Raw genomic sequence first — 16,268 nt, forward strand, 5'->3', positions numbered from 1 at the left:
CTGAAATAAAGAAAAAAATGTTGAAATATTTTTGATACTTCCATATCGTGGTGATTTTCATGCACAAAGAAGCAAACGGGTAGGATTCTACCAACTGTGAGTACAAGTCATTCATACAGGTGGATTTCCCTGCCTCTCTATTCCACAGCAGCCCTCTAAGATCCCTGAAAAGGTGAGGCTAGGTGTTGGGGGATATTCATGGACAAAATGCACCAAAACACCGGGCTGGCTTCAGTAAGTAGGAGAATTGAGCGACATTTGTAAGGTTCAACTTGGATCTTATTAAAGGTAAAGCCAAAGGATCTGAGGGAAGGGACACATCTCTCACCTTTTATTTCAACAATCTATACATTTCAACTGTTTCTTCATACAATATTTTTAGACACCTCTTTTAATAAGCAGGATGAGCTCACACTTCTAAGCAGAATAACAGATGATTCATCAACAAAGGTTTGCAAAATTCAAATACCATAGCAAAAAGTTGCTATGAACTGCATTTCATTCACCAAGAATAAAAAACAATACTTTAAGTCTTTTGTTTACTTCAGAAGCTATTAAACAAAATTCTGCTTAATTCCATGGATGCAGACTAACTTAACACCAGTATATCTGAAAAGAGAATCCAGCAGGCTTTCTGAGGGAGAGATCTAGTGATCTTAGAAATTATGGAGAAAAATGAAAGGAGGCAGCATATTTTTTCATTTATCCTCCTCACAATTTTAACATTGTGGGTATTGGTCAACTGGATACATTAATACTTGTCATGCAAATAATGTCTTCTTGAGCACAGAGGAATTCATCCAAGAAGATTTTAACCCAAATGTTTGATGTGATTTACCAAAGCACTATTTCCCAGGGGTTGTTGCTTATTTCTGTGGCTGTATTTAACTCACTAATGTGCATGTTTTAAGATTAACTTGGATAAGATGGTAGGAAATCTGTGACTGGATCTGCTATGGCTTTTTAATATAGCTGTGTGTTGTGCCATCATGTTGCTTCTGACTTACGGAAGCCTTTTGAATTGACAACCTCCAAAATGGCCTATCATTAGCAGCCTTGCTCAGATCTTGCATGTTGAAGGCCGTGGCTTCCTTTATTGGATCAAGCCATCTCATTTTGAGTCTTCCTGTGTCTAATACATTTGCCAATTGGAAACAATTCTGTTTCTCCATATTCTGTTTTAACAGTAGCCTCTTGTCCAGAGTACAGGTTGCACATCAAACCAATCAGATGTTGTGGCACAACCATTTCTATGTCATCCACAGCTCTTCATGATCTGTACAGTCAAAAGTTCTGCTGTAATGTGTAAAGCAGCTGTAGAACTGCCTAATTGGACTGGGGGAGGGGGAGGCTTAAACTTTTCCTCTATTCTATTTATTCTCTTCCCCAGTTGTTATTTGGGTACTGGTTTCAACTTAGGTAAACATTTCAGGAGGAATGAATTAAAATTTCTCTCCCAGTGCCATAGGCCTGCTCTGATTTGCCCCATTGCCATGGTTGCCTTAAAGTAAAAAAAACAAAACAAAACATGGGAGGTCTACTAAGGACCCTCCTTTGTCTGATGTAGCTTCATCTTATGGAAGAAGGTAACATTTTTCTTAGCTGTCTATCCTCGTCTGAGTCTTCCAGAGAAATATGGTTGTTTCGGATTTGAGGCTAGAAACTATTGTGATATAACATAAATGGATACCAGCTTTTGTGTGTTTCAGTGTCTGCTTTTATTCGGTTCTTTCCTTCCAATCCCACCTTCATTAACTAATTTTGTCAACCTGGTTCCACAGCTGTATTTCTGGTTTCCCTGGTAACTCAATTTGCAGGATGAAACTAATTCCATTCAGACTTTTCAAATTATTATGTGTTGGGATCCCTCTTGAATGGTGATGGCCGAAAAGCTTCAATATACAATGGTCTCTATGGTCAATATGCATTTGACAATCAGCAGACATGATAGATATGTTGCCCTTTGTGTACCTTAAGTATCAGGGTCATCCGAATCTATCTTATGTCTCCTAGCCAGAGTCATTATCTGATGCAGAATAGCAAACAGCTGCTTTTTGGAGAAGGAAAGAGGAGGGGTGGTATATGCTACATTTCAGACATACTAGCTGGATATTTGTTTTTCCAGTAATTTTAATATTTGATTGCTGTGGTCAGGTGGAAGCAATTTCATTTCCCTTCTTTTCCCCCTTTCTTTCCTTCATTCTGAATGGAAACCTACGTTTTAAATTTCTATGTTCAGTTATTTACAAGTAGACAATTTAAATCGCTTAACTGAAAATGCTTATCTGGGCAATAATTCCTTTGTTTTTCTGGTGATAAGGATTACTCTTATTTTGCTTATAGGTAGCATGAGTCCTAAGATAACAAACGAAGTGTACTATAACTAGGAAATCATCTCAGATGTGTATTTGCCTTAAAGGGAGTTATGTTTATTATTAAGTATTGTGATTAACAGCTAATAAAAACAACTTTATTGAAGACTGGAAGCAGTCAGACTGAAACCAGGCTCAGCAGGAGCCAATTTATACTTAAGAAAACCACACCCCTTTTTAGCAACAACCAATACAAAGCAAGTAGTTAGAATCCTTCGTTTGCATGAACTATATACAAAGTAACTATTTACAGCACAGTAATTGGATTATAAGTAGAGATGGGCACGGACCGGCATTTGCCTACGGACCGCCGGTTCGGGGTTCGTGGGCTTCCACGGACCACGGTCCATGAACTTTTAACGGACCAGGCCCAGTTCGAGAACCGGTTCGAGAACCAGTTCGAGTCAGAAAAGGCCTTGGTTTTCCCACAGATTTTCACTTCAGTCGACTTTCCCCACCAAAGGTTCTCATGTAATGCTCCTCGATTATCACTTTTCCAAAGAGACAAACAACAACTTCCCCTCCCCTATTCTGACTGACCCTTACCCACCCTTGGGGGAAGGAGAGAGACTTGTGCTCCTATCCAGGAGAGGTGGCTGCCCACAAAACCCACCTACATGGGGCTGCATCAACAAGAGATGCCCTCCCCGGGCTGGGGAGACCAACTCCCCATGATGGGAAATGAATGGATGTACTTGAGTGAAAGCCAACTCCGCAACAGGATCATGTAGCAATTCAAAGGCCCCTTGTTGGAATGGAAGGCACAGGAGGGATGGAAAGGATGTCTTCCACACCTTGAGGGAAGGAAACTTATGCTACCCTGTTCAGAGGGAGCCTCTTTGGGCAGTGGACAATGAGTCCCACCTTAGTGACGTGGTGCGTCAGCTTGCTTGCTATCAAGCAAGCTGACCTGGGCCACTGTCCTACTTCTCACTGGACTTTGGGGATTGACCCTCAGAGGGGCCCTTGAGCTAGCAAGAGCAGGACGGTCGTCGACAAAACCCACTTGACTGAACGTGATGCAGTTCATCAAGGAAGCTCATCATGTGCCTTAGACTGTTTTGTCAGCATACAAATCATATCAAGAAAAAGAAGAGGTACTTAGAAGGTGCCAGGGAAAGGGCTTGTAGTCGGGAGGAGGATAATATATGTTTGTAAAGCTCAGTCATCATGTGCCTTACAATGTTTCGTCAATATACAAATACAAACCCACTATTTAGGGAGTGAAAAAGGCTTAGAAAGAAGTGAAGCAGACAGAGCCCCCCAAAACCTGCTGCCAGTGGTTCTAGGGTGGGTGTTTCACAGAGGCCAGTAGCAGTCTTCTCCCTGCACCTCAAAAGCCAGTCTGGAAATATCCCCCAAGTCACCCACTATTTAGGGAGTGAAAAAGACTTAGAAAGAAGTGAAGCAGACAGAGACCCCCAAAACCTGCTGCCAGTGGTTCTAGGGTGGGTGTTTCACAGAGGCCAGTAGCAGTCTGCCCCCTGCACCTCAAAAGCCAGTCTGGAAATATCCCCCCAAGTCACCCACTATTTAGGGAGTGAAAAAGGCTTAGAAAGAAGTGAAGCAGACAGAGCCCCCCCAAACCGGTTGCCAGTGGTTCTAGGGTGGGTGTTTCACAGAGGCCAGTAGCAGTCTTCTCCCTGCACCTCAAAAGCCAGTCTGGAAATATCCCCCCAAGTCACCCACTATTTAGGGAGTGAAAAAGGCTTAGAAAAAAGTGAAGCAGACAGAGCTCCCCAAAACCTGCTGCCAGTGGTTCTAGGGTGGGTGTTTCACAGAGGCCAGTAGCAGTCTGCCCCCTGCACCTCAAAAGCCAGTCTGGAAATATCCCCCCAAGTCACCCACTATTTAGGGAGTGAAAAGGCTTAGAAAAAAGTGAAGCAGACAGAGCCCCCCAAAACCTGCTGCCAGTGGTCCTAGGGTGGGTGTTTCACAGAGGCCAGTAGCAGTCTTCTCCCTGCACCTCAAAAGCCAGTCTGGAAATATCCCCCCAAGTCACCCACTATTTAGGGAGTGAAAAAGGCTTAGAAAGAAGTGAAGCAGACAGAGCCCCCCCCAAAACCTGCTGCCGGTCATCAGAGAGTGGGTGTTTCACAGAGCCTAATAGCACTCTCCCTCCACTTGCATCTCATCAGCAGCCAAGAAAGAACGTGTGGGAAAGAAGGCAAGGACTCAGGCAGACAACGTCCAAAGCTGCCTTGCACCCACTGTGGGTCTGTGCGTGGAGTGGCGTCGGATAGAACCCACTGGCAACCAAGAAAAAAGGAAGAGATTTGGGGGGGGGAGGGGGGATTAAGCCCGAGAAGAACCCAAGGACTCAAAACACAGAAAGAAATCAGAGTAACCTGATAGTGCAGTAAAAGGATTTTTTAAAAAGTGCTCTCAAGAAAACTAGAATAGAAAGGAGAAAAAAACAGGAATGGAGAAAAGAGTAAGCTCTCTTGCAACTGAAGCCCCAAAGCCCCAAGGCACAAGCCGCACTCTCACAAAAAAAAACCCCTTCCCCACAGCAAGCAGTTGCTAAGCTAACTCGCGTCCCTGCGCCAGCAAAACGGAGCGGAGCTTCGGGCGCTTTGTCTTTTATGCAGAAAGGCTGGTGATCTCTGTTTGGCTGACAGAGCTGCCAATCAAGGTTTTCTGAGCTAAGATTGGTGTGTTCCAAACGGGGAAGGTGGCTCCACACCACTGCCGAGGAAATTGTTTGAGCGGGAATCCTGGCATGACGGGCCAACAGACACACGGACAGAAAGTCCCAATGTTAGGCGGTTTCATGAGAAAAACACGAGCCCATGGGCCGCGTGTTCGCGAAGGACGAACTGGGTAAGTTCGTGACAAAATTAGGTCCGTTATGCGGACCGTGCCCATCTCTAATTATAAGGCAACAATTATGATTGGCCATTACTGGTGCAAAAATATACAATAGCCATGTAGGCCTCAGGAGCCTTCATTCAGACTCAGGTTCCAGCAATACACAACATTTATAATGAATGGAGCGCTGGTTTTGACTTTGGCAATCCTGCCTTCCTTCCAAGATAAATAGCCCTCCATACAATGCTTGTGAATAGAACTGAGTTATTGTTGCAAATGGTTGAGATATAGATATAGATATATTGATACTAATTTTGTTCTATGAAATGCATTAAGATACATTTAAATACTGATTTTATTAACATGAGTAATGGTGATAGTGAAAAGTTAAGACATAGACAAGAGATTAACAGAGATGGTTTGCCATTGCCTGCCTCTGCATAGTGTCTTCTTTGGACATCTCCCATCCAATTACTAACCAAGATTGACCTTGCTTAGCTTCCGAGATCTGATGAGCTATACAGGTCAGGACAACACGAGTAATAGGAACACACAAATAAATTTCTGTTTTTATTGCCCTGTAAAAGCAAGCATGAATTTCAGAGTGGCCTGGGGCTGCAAATGGATGTTTTCAAATTTTATTTAGGTGTTACCTGCAAGCAAAATCCACCAAATTTGCAGGGGAGCTGTAATGTACTGGTCGAACTCTAGCTTGATAGAGAACTCAAGGCTATGATATCATTGGCTACTAAGTACGGGTGGTAGCAAATCAGAAGAGAAAGATTAAGACCAATCACTGAGCTGTAAATAAGTTACATTGTATATGAGTTATGCAAACGATGGTATTCTAAAATACGTATTCTCATTGGCTATCACTATGCAGGGGGTGGAACGTATATGTATATATATTGAGGGTTTCTGTTTAGTTTGTGTTGTGTGTGATTATACTGAATAAAGAGCTGTTGGTTTACCTCAAGTCTGAACCCAGTATTTAATACTGGCGACGAGGATGGGATTTCTGATTGGGTAGGCAGCCCCAATACCAGAGCGAAATCACTAACAAGGTGCTTGGGTAGGCAGCCCCGAGACCTAAGCTGAAATCTTAAGTGTGAGGAATTGTCACCTCAGCCATCCGGCATACGCTCGCGTCGTCCAGAGGGCAGACATGGCCACTAAGGGCCACTTGGAACCGTTTGACTCAACAGCCGAGGACTGGGAATCCTACATTACCCGGTTCGATTTCTACCTTGAGGCGAACAAGATTGAAGACACAGATCTTGCGAGAGCGACGTTCTTCAGTGTGTGTGGGCGTTCCACGTTTGATATAGCACGGGCACTAGTGGCGCCAGCCCCGCTGCAAACTACAGCGTTCGACACAATAAAGAACAGACTCAAAGAACACTTCTCACCTCAGCCATCAGAAATAGCCAGCAGACACGCGTTCTACAAGCGCAACCAGGCACAAGGGGAATCCATAGCGGCCTTCGTCACAGCCCTCCGACAGGCAGCCCGGCAATGCAATTTCCCTGACCTAGAGATGGCACTTCGGGACAGGTTGGTGTGTGGGCTGAGGAATGAAAAACTCCAAAGACGGCTATTTGCGAAGAAAGAGCTGACTTTCAAAACGGCACACGAGGAGGCACTCGCCGCTGAAGCAGCAGAACAATCCGCAAAAGAGGTCCGGCAGTCGCACACTCCCCCGCCGTCCCGCAGGTCTGAACAGGTACATCAGGGGTGCGTAGAGGATCTGTCATCATCAGAGGATGACGAGGAAGAGGTACTGCGAACTAAGTTCCACGACAAGCAACAGGGGGGTCCAACAACATTTCAGGGCACCCCTTGCGCAAGCTGTGGAGGACCTCACTGGAGGAAGTCATGCCGGTTCCGGGAAGCACAATGCCGGAACTGCGGGAAACTGGGACACATCGCTCGCGCCTGTCGCTCCACAAAGAACCAAGTAGGATCGCCCAAGTCCAGCCACAAGTCAGCACCGGGCTACAAAAAGGCATCAACCCGCAAGAGCGACTGCCATACAGTAACAATACGCCACGCTAATGTAGCCCAGACTAGTGAGTCATCGGTGCAAGCATTACAACCTCCAAGCAGCAACAAAATAAAAGTAACCGTGAAAATCCAAAACATGCCCTGTGAGATGGATTAGTGGTAGTTCAAGGCCGCCAACCTAGCTTACTCGGCCTCGACTGGTTCCGACCTCTCGGCATACAAATCGCAGGCGTGCAGCGGCTGCATCGTGATGAGGTAGCATCAGTGTGCAGAGAGTTTCCAGCAGTCTTCGACGGGGCCCTTGGCAATTACACAGGACCGCCTGTCTCGTTTGACTTAGACCCAGCCGTGGCCCCCATCCGCCTGAAGCCTCGCAGGGTTCCATTTGCGCTCAAGCCAAAGATAGATGAGGAACTGGATCGTCTGATCGAACAGGGGATCCTGGAACCAGTTTCTCACGCCAAATGGGAAACTCCCATTGTAACCCCACTGAAGCCCAATGGAGCGGTCCGAATTTGTGCAGACTATAAATGCACAATCAACAAAGCACTGCAGCAACATGCCTACCCAGTACCAGTCGTGAGCCATCTCCTGGCATCGCAGATTTTTGCCAAGCTTGATCTGGCACAGGCTTACCAACAACTACCTGTGGACGAGGCGACGGCCGAAGCCCAAACGATCGTGACACACCGGGGGGCGTTCAAGGTTAAAAGACTACAATTTGGCGTCAATGTTGCCCCAGGAATTTTCCAAGGCATCATGGAAGGACTTCTACGCGGAATTCCAGGCGTCATTCCGTACTTTGATGATGTCCTAATTGCGGGAGAGTCGGAAAGCGCACTTGCAGAGAGGCTTCGCTGTGTCCTTCGCAAACTACAGGACGCCGGCTTAAAGGTAAAGAGAGAGAAATGCCAATTCGCTGTTGAGAGTGTGGAGTTCCTGGGATTCCTCATTGACGCAGCCGGTATTCACCCCACACCAGCAAAGGTACGGGCCATTAAAAGTGCGCCTCCTCCAGGATCAAAGAAGGAACTACAATCATTCCTGGGCCTATTAAACTTCTACCATGCCTTCTTGCCACATAAGGCCTCAGTTGCAGAACCCCTGCACCGTCTCCTAGATTCCTCTGCCCCCTGGGGGTGGGGCAGAAGAGAAGCCACGGCGTTTGAAGCAGTAAAAAAACTACTGTCGTCAGAGAGCGTGCTGACACACTTTGATGAGAAAAAACCGCTCGTACTCGCCTGCGATGCCTCCCCATATGGTATCGGAGCTGTCCTAAGCCACAGAATGCATACCGGGCATGAAGCGCCCATCGCCTACTTTTCAAGAACCTTGTTGGCCGCGGAACGGAACTATGCCCAAATAGACAAGGAAGCTCTGGCAATCGTAGCTGGAGTGAAAAAGTTTCATGATTACCTCTACGGCCGGAAGTTCCTCATCGCAACCGACCACAAACCGCTCCTGGGACTACTCGCTCCAGACAAGCAAACGCCCCAAATCCTTTTGCCCAGAATGCTGCGGTGGACAGTGTTCATGTCTGCCTACTCCTACGACTTACAGCACCGCCCCGGCAAAGCAATGGGACATGCCGACGCCCTGAGCCGCCTGCCACTTGCTGACCAGGGGACCGACCCATCTCCAGCTCATCACATCATGCTGCTAGAAGACTTGCCGAGTCCACCACTCAGAGCCTCCGATGTGGCGTCACATGCTGCTAAAGATCGCACCCTCAGCCGCGTACTCAACTGGGTGTGGAGGGGGTGGCCATCAGGCCAGCTGGCCGAAGAGTTTCGGCCGTTCCTCATTAGACAGCACGAACTCTCAGTACACAAGGGCTGTCTGCTATGGGGAAACAGAGTGGTAATCCCCAGCAAACTGAGACAACAAGTGCTGGAGGCACTACACAACGGACACTCAGGCATAGTGCGCATGAAGGCAATGGCATGCAGCTATGTATGGTGGCCAGGCATGGATAGGGCTATCGAAGAATGGGTCCGCACCTGTCAGCCGTGCCAAGAAACACGCCCAGCTCCAGCGCAAGCCCCAGTACATCCTTGGGAGTCAGCAAGAGCACCCTGGTCGAGACTCCACATTGATTTTGCAGGGCCATTTCAGGGACAAACCTTCCTAATAGTTGTGGACTCTTATTCAAAGTGGCTAGAAGTTGTCCCTGTCTCCACAATGACTACTACTGTGGTCATTAGGGCCCTACATCAGCTGTTTGCAACACACGGTTTGGCTGACACGGTAGTATCGGATAACGGAACACAATTCACATCAGCTGAGTTCCAGCAGTTCCTGGCCAACAACGGCATCAGGCAAGTCACGTCTGCTCCATTCCACCCTTCCACCAATGGGCAGGCAGAACGGATGGTGCGGACAACAAAGGACAGCCTTCGGCGAATCCGCCAAGGAGACTGGCAATCGCGATTGGCTGCGTTCCTGTTACAGCAACACGTCACGCTGCATTCCACGACAGGGCGTAGCCCCGCTGAGCTACTGATGAACAGGAAGCTCACCATGACTCTTGACAGGCTGCACCCCGACCTAGCGGTCGAGGAATGGCCCATGCCAGAAGGAGAGGTAGGGACCTTCCAGCCAAGAGATCTTGTATATGCCCGTGACTACAGCGGATGTCTGCCATGGGTGCCTGCGTCCGTGGACACCGCAACGGGACCAGTATCATACGCTGTTGTCGCTGCAGATGGCAGGAAACTACGAAGACATGTGGACCAGCTACGACGCAGATGGCCGACCAGGACAACGGGAGCCGAGAGCTTACCAACGCCCAGTGTACAGGACACCGTCACTCAAGAATCGGACAGTGAACCTATACCACAGCATGCACCAACATTCAGCTCATCGGCTGCAGAGGCAAGTACTACCCCCGAGAACCGAGCGGAATTAAGTAACGGGCTGCCAACCACCCAAACACTGGCTCAATTGTCGGACTCATATTGTCCCTCGCCTCAAGTGACCATACAGAGGTCCCAGCGGACTCGGACTCCTCCCAGCCACCTGAAAGACTATATTTGTTAGAAGGTCAGTTCTGACTTAGGGGGGAGGAGTGTAATGTACTGGTCGAACTCTAGCTTGATAGAGAACTCAAGGCTATGATATCATTGGCTACTAAGTACGGGTGGTAGCAAATCAGAAGAGCAAGATTAAGACCAATCACTGAGCTGTAAATAAGTTACATTGTATATGAGTTATGCAAACGATGGTATTCTAAAATACGTGTTCTCATTGGCTATCACTATGCAGGGGGTGGAACGTATATGTATATATATTGAGGGTTTCTGTTCAGTTTGTGTTGTGTGTGATTATACTGAATAAAGAGCTGTTGGTTTACCTCAAGTCTGAACCCACTATTTAATAGGAGCTAGTCCCCACTGTCCTCTAAAGACCCTCCAAGTTTCAGAGAGATTGAACCCTGGGTAAGCCCTCTTCACAGTAGTAAAAACTGGAGTAGCTGCTTGCAGCTACTTTGAGGGGCTACAAACGGACCTTTTCAATGTCCAAAACCCACCAAATTCGCAGGGAAGCTGGTCCTCACTGTCCTCTAAAGACCCCCAAAGTTTCAGAGAGATTGAACCCCGGGAAAGGCATGATCCATGGGTCCCTCTTCCTGTCCCTTTAATAGTAAAAACTGGAGTGGCTGCTGGCAGGTACATTGAGGGGCTTCAAACCGACCTCCCCAAGGTCCAATCTCCCTGAAACTTGGAGGGTCTTTAGAGGACAGTTAGCAGTTGTTCCCATGAAAGTTTTGTAGATTTATTTTGCAAAATGCCACCCCCATCCCCCTGGATAGCCCCCATAGTTTCCCCCATAGATAATGGAGGTCAGAGGTGGCTGATGACAAACAGGCAGGAAAGAGTTGTTTCTGACAGCAAGAAACCCTGCCATGGCTTCTGACATGGGGATTGCCCACTCCCCTTTGCATAGATGCCCCACTTCCTGGCAGGACAAGATGCAATATCTCCACAGAGGTGTGGAAGCCCCATTTTCAGCCCCCTCCCCACAGGAAACCCCTCAGGTTTCCTCCCTCCCCATAAATTTAATTCAGTAAGCAAGTCTCCCTCTCAGGAAAGCTGCAGAGGAAGGTTTGAGCATGTGTAAAGAGAAGATGCATCATGGGATACTGTCTCTCGTCTGGAAGGAATGGGAAGGAAACACGTGCAAATCCAAGCATGGGATCAAGTGCAGTATAGCTGCGTTGTGCAAGTGAACAGGAAAGCAAGTGGGAAACACGTGTAAGTGCCTTCATGTGTTATACACATGTAATTTGTCTTGTGTAGTTTAGTTCTGAGTTCAATGAGATTTACTCCCAGATAAGTATACATGTGGAATTGCAGCCTCAATCTAGTTCAAAGGTCTTGTGGTATAAGTGAATTGTCAATTTGTTTTGGAAGAAGGGCTGCCAGTCCCCTGGTAGGGGTGGCAGACCCCCCACCCAGCCTCTGTCCCCTGCCACCACTCACCTGACCAGTGGGGGAGAAAGTCATGGGGAATGGGTCCAAGTGCTGGAGTACACTTCCACATGCTCCAGAGCCTTCCTTGTTGCACTGGTAATGATCTCATTCCCATCACAATAAAGGAAGTGATTTTGCTTAATATCAGCCAATTTTAAGCTTCAGAGTGAACACATGCTACATGTCCATGCAAGGTAAAGTTTCCAGGAGTGCCCTCCAGAACCCCGCCCCCATCCCACAGTTACATCCAGGGGGCCTGGCAACCCTATCTGGAAGATCTGTAAAAATTATGCTAATCTTACCTCCTGTAGAAATACCACAGTTGGGGAATTTAAAAAAGTCCTCTGTAACTTCTGCTTCAGGCTATTTAGGACTAAAAATAACACCTGAAAACAAACTGGAAGCCAATGCAAGTGAATTTCTATGTGTTCACGTAACTATTGCCAGGTATCTCACAGGTATCTCACATATAAGATTTTAAAGTGAACACTTTGCATAGACCAGGTTGTCATTTAAGCACAGTCATCAGGTCTCTAGAGATGCAGCTAGTGGTCTTTCCCACCTCTGTGATCTTTGTACAGTGAAATACTAAACAGAATTACTATTAAAATCAATGGGCTTAGACTGACATAACTCTGCTTAGGATTGTGCTGTTAATGCATTAAACTTGAACTTTTGGCGTCACTGTTAATATATAAAAATAGGTAACATTATTTTGTTGGAAAGAAACCAACTTGAGTTCACAAGCTATTACATTTTTGTTATGCAGTCCTTTAAACTTAAGAAAACTTAGATGCCATTTATACATCCAAGAAGACCATATTCAAATGAAGTTTGAAAAATTATCCGTACAGCCGTAGGTACTGTTTCCTGGAAACATTTTTTAAACTTATTTTTCATTTTATTTGGCAGGGCTAAAACTAGGCATGGAACAAGATACTTGGGTTATGATCTCTGAACAAGGAGAGAAACTTTACAAAATGATGTGCAGGCAAGGTAACCTGATCAAAGACAGAAAGAGAAAATTAACTACCTTCCCCAAATGTTTCCTTGGGAGGTATGGGCCATTTTAATCTTACTTGAACCTTGTTTCAGCTATTATGATATTTATTCTCAAATATTTTAACTGCTATATTAAATTATTTTTATTGCTGATTTTAGGCCATTTTTATACTGCTGGATGTTTAAACCTTTAAACTTCTATTTGATGTTTGTTTATCAATATTTTGTTACCTTTATTGTTGCTGAATTTTTTTTAAATCAACACTTTTATTGAGTTAATTTCTTGCCCAAAACTGAAAATTTGAAATTTTGGATTAAATGGTAAACAAGAAACAAACTCTAATTTGTTGAAACACCTGAATGTCACAACTGTTAAACTAGAAAGGCTTCAATAACTCTACACATGAACAGAAGAGAGAATGCTAGGTATTAATCAGGCTTGAGATCAGCACAAATAAATTGGTTCACAAGACATTAAAACTGGCTCGTTACTTTCATAGATCCTGAAGGGCAACAATAAAATCAAAATGGCCTTTTAAAACTTGAGGCAGTTTTGTACATTTGTTTAATAGCATTTAGTCCTAGAAACTTTAAAGGGATTATATTTATATTAAATATATAAATATATTAAAGGGATTATATTTAATCCCATTCACTTTAAAGGGAGAGAAAATAATCATGATCCATGAAGGATTAAATATCTTTATAAATAAGCATAATTATAAGAATTTATTCAAGTTTCTCCAGATGTCTCTCCACAAGATAAGGAATACTCCTCTTAAATGAAGAGGCAGATGGTTTAACCACAGTTGATAGGAAACTGTCTCTAGCGATGCTGCTGCTGGGCTATGTGGCCATATACAGGTCCAGAGAGCCAGACTCCTCCAAAGTTCACCTGCATGTCACATGGCTTGAAAGAAATAGAGATCCTAGATTTTTGAATGAGTAATACATATTGCCACATAGTAAATTAAAAATCAAATTCCCCTCTATTGCGAGTCAACCATAGCTCTGCTGCTACAGCTGTTGTCACAATTCTACTGTCATTGAGGAGGGACTGTGGCTCAGCGGCAGAACATCTGCAAGACCTCTGCCTGAGTCCCTTGGGAGCCACTGCCAGTCGTAGACAATATTGGCCTGATGGACCAATGGTCTGATTTAGTCTAAGGCTGCTCCATGTGCCCATCACCAAGTGTCCTTTCTAGAAGTTCTAAAAATAATGCTTATTTTAACTTCTTTTTCTAATTAGTGAATTTGTATCTTGGTTGCTGGAAATTGGAGAGATTCACAGACCCGAAGAAGGTGTTCATCTTGGCCAGGCTTTGCTAGAAAATGGCATTATCCACCATGGTAATTTATTTCCTACATTTTAAATATACTTTTAAATTATCTCTAGGTGTGTTATATGAAAAGTCTGAGCTCATTTTATCATATATGCTTGGATTACTTTGGTTTTGAAGTGTTAAGATATGGATAAGGCCCTTGGACCAGTGCAGTTCTTCTGCTAGACCTTTGCTCTTTCTGGGTTTTTTTTTTGAGAGATTGATTCTATCTGGTAATGTCTCCGTATGGGATGGAGTGACCCTTGACCTGTTTAAAAGAAGGCATGGTGAGACTCCTTTTAAAAGAATCTTTTATCCTGCAGACCCTGGGAAATATCAGATAATTTCAATTCTGCCATCCTTGGCCTGTGTTCAAGAGAACATAGTGGTAGATCAGCTTCAGGTTGTCTTAAATGAAACTAATTATCATTCATAACCTTTTCAAACGTGCAAAAATACAAGATTTAGGATTAAAGCTACCTTGGTCCCATTAGTGGATAATTTTTACTAGGGGTATGTGATTGTTGATTCTCCTGGTCTTCTCAGTGAAATAAGATGTCCTCAATCATGGTGTTCTTCTGGGCTGGCTTAGAGGGTTGCAAGTTGCTAGGCACTAGTTCTGTTCCTATCTTGACATGTAAGTTCCAGACAGTTTTGCAGGGAACTGTTGCTCCATTATAGGGAATTATTTTCTGAGGTGCCATGAAGTTCTTTCTTATGTTAATGGTGTATAATATCTAATTAAAGTTGTTGGGAGAGGTTGTGTGAAGATTTAGAATCGCTACATGCCGGTGTTGGTTTTAAGTAGTTGCTTTTAAAGGATTATGTATTTTGTGGGCTATGTTGCTGCTTAGCTAAATATTTATTGCAATGTTTGTTGTTTTGTGTTCTGTGGCAGTAACAATGCAATCCTAAAATGAGTTACTCCAGTCTAAGCCCATTGAAATCAGCGGGCTTAGACTGGAGTAACTCTTCTTAGGATTGCACTGTAAGCCACTTGAGCACAGTTTTCTTTATTAGAAAGCAGGATTTAAATGAAAATAGCAATACATGTAAGAGATTATACATTCACAAAGATTGTGCATTTATTTAATATAAAATGTTCCTTGCTGACACTGCAATCCTCAGCAGAGTTACACTCTTCTAAGATCATTTAATGTAACTTCTCAGGATTGTGTGGCAAGTTTGGTGTCATTCTCTCCATTCATTAGTGGGCACAGCTGTCTTTTTAAATATTTTGCCAGACTCATAAGAAATGCAAGTTAATAAATGTCAGTTTCCTATCGGTGCAATGAAATGTTTCATATCATGAAGCCAGTTAATTTATTTTAATAAGAGAAATGAATAATAATCTACATTTTTGAAAAGGTAATAGACAAAGAGTGGGCAGCATGCAATTACTTGCTTCCTCTTTTGCAGCCCACCCACTTAAACATCCCCAGATGCTGTGTGTAATTACTTTTCCTGCTGCTGCTGCTTCCTTCTTATTTTCTTCCTGTTCTTAATGTTCTATTTACTAGATTTGTAGTCATTTCTAAGTTTTTCTAGATCATTCAGTTATTTTCTAGTAACTGTTTGGCTGCAAGTCTGTATCTTCTTGAAAACAGTTGCTCTGGTTGCAGAGTATGCCCACCCAGCAATTCTATAGCCAATCAGCCAGATCTCTCACATACAGACACATAGGCAGCATTCTGAGCCTGATAGCGAGATGAAACATGAGCCTGACAGACCATCCATATACTATGTCATTCATCAAATAAACATGTACTAAAGGACAGATAGTGAGTTGTTAAACTCATCCATAGCTATGGAATTGGATGCCATCAATATGCAGATGATATTTAGCTCAATATCTTGTTATCCAAACCCCTGATGATGCAGTAGAAATACCGAGTTGCTGCAATAATTTAAAAAAATTATTAGTGCAAAATAAAAAAAATTAAACACAGTGCTCACTACAAAAATACTATTAGCAAATCTATATAAATGCTTCTATAAAAGATGGTTGTTGTGGGTTTTCCGGGCTGTATTGCCGTGGTCTTGGCATTGTAGTTCCTGACGTTTCGCCAGCAGCTGTGGCTGGCATCTTCAGAGGTGTAGCACCAAAAGACAGAGATCTCTCAGTGTCACAGTGTGGAAAAGAGAAGAGATGTAGGTCATGACCTACATCTCTTCTCTTTTCCACACTGTGACACTGAGAGATCTCTGTCTTTTGGTGCTACACCTCTGAAGATGCCAGCCACAGCTGCTGGCGAAACGTCAGGAACTACAATGCCAAGACCACG

General features: G+C 44.5%; 1 protein-coding gene across 1 annotated transcript in view; it reads left to right on the forward strand.

Annotated features, from left to right (window-relative positions):
- The window catches only part of PREX2 (phosphatidylinositol-3,4,5-trisphosphate dependent Rac exchange factor 2), a 194,521-nt gene that overhangs the window by 58,091 nt on the left and 120,162 nt on the right, over positions 1-16,268 (forward strand). Inside the window, exons 10-11 of the mRNA XM_054984937.1 lie at positions 12,572-12,716; positions 13,911-14,011. Coding sequence (XP_054840912.1) covers positions 12,572-12,716; positions 13,911-14,011 — 246 coding nt within the window. The remainder of the gene's footprint in view (positions 1-12,571; positions 12,717-13,910; positions 14,012-16,268) is intronic.

The sequence above is a fragment of the Eublepharis macularius genome, chromosome 7 (assembly GCF_028583425.1).
Source record: "Eublepharis macularius isolate TG4126 chromosome 7, MPM_Emac_v1.0, whole genome shotgun sequence".
NCBI lineage: Eukaryota > Metazoa > Chordata > Lepidosauria > Squamata > Eublepharidae > Eublepharis > Eublepharis macularius.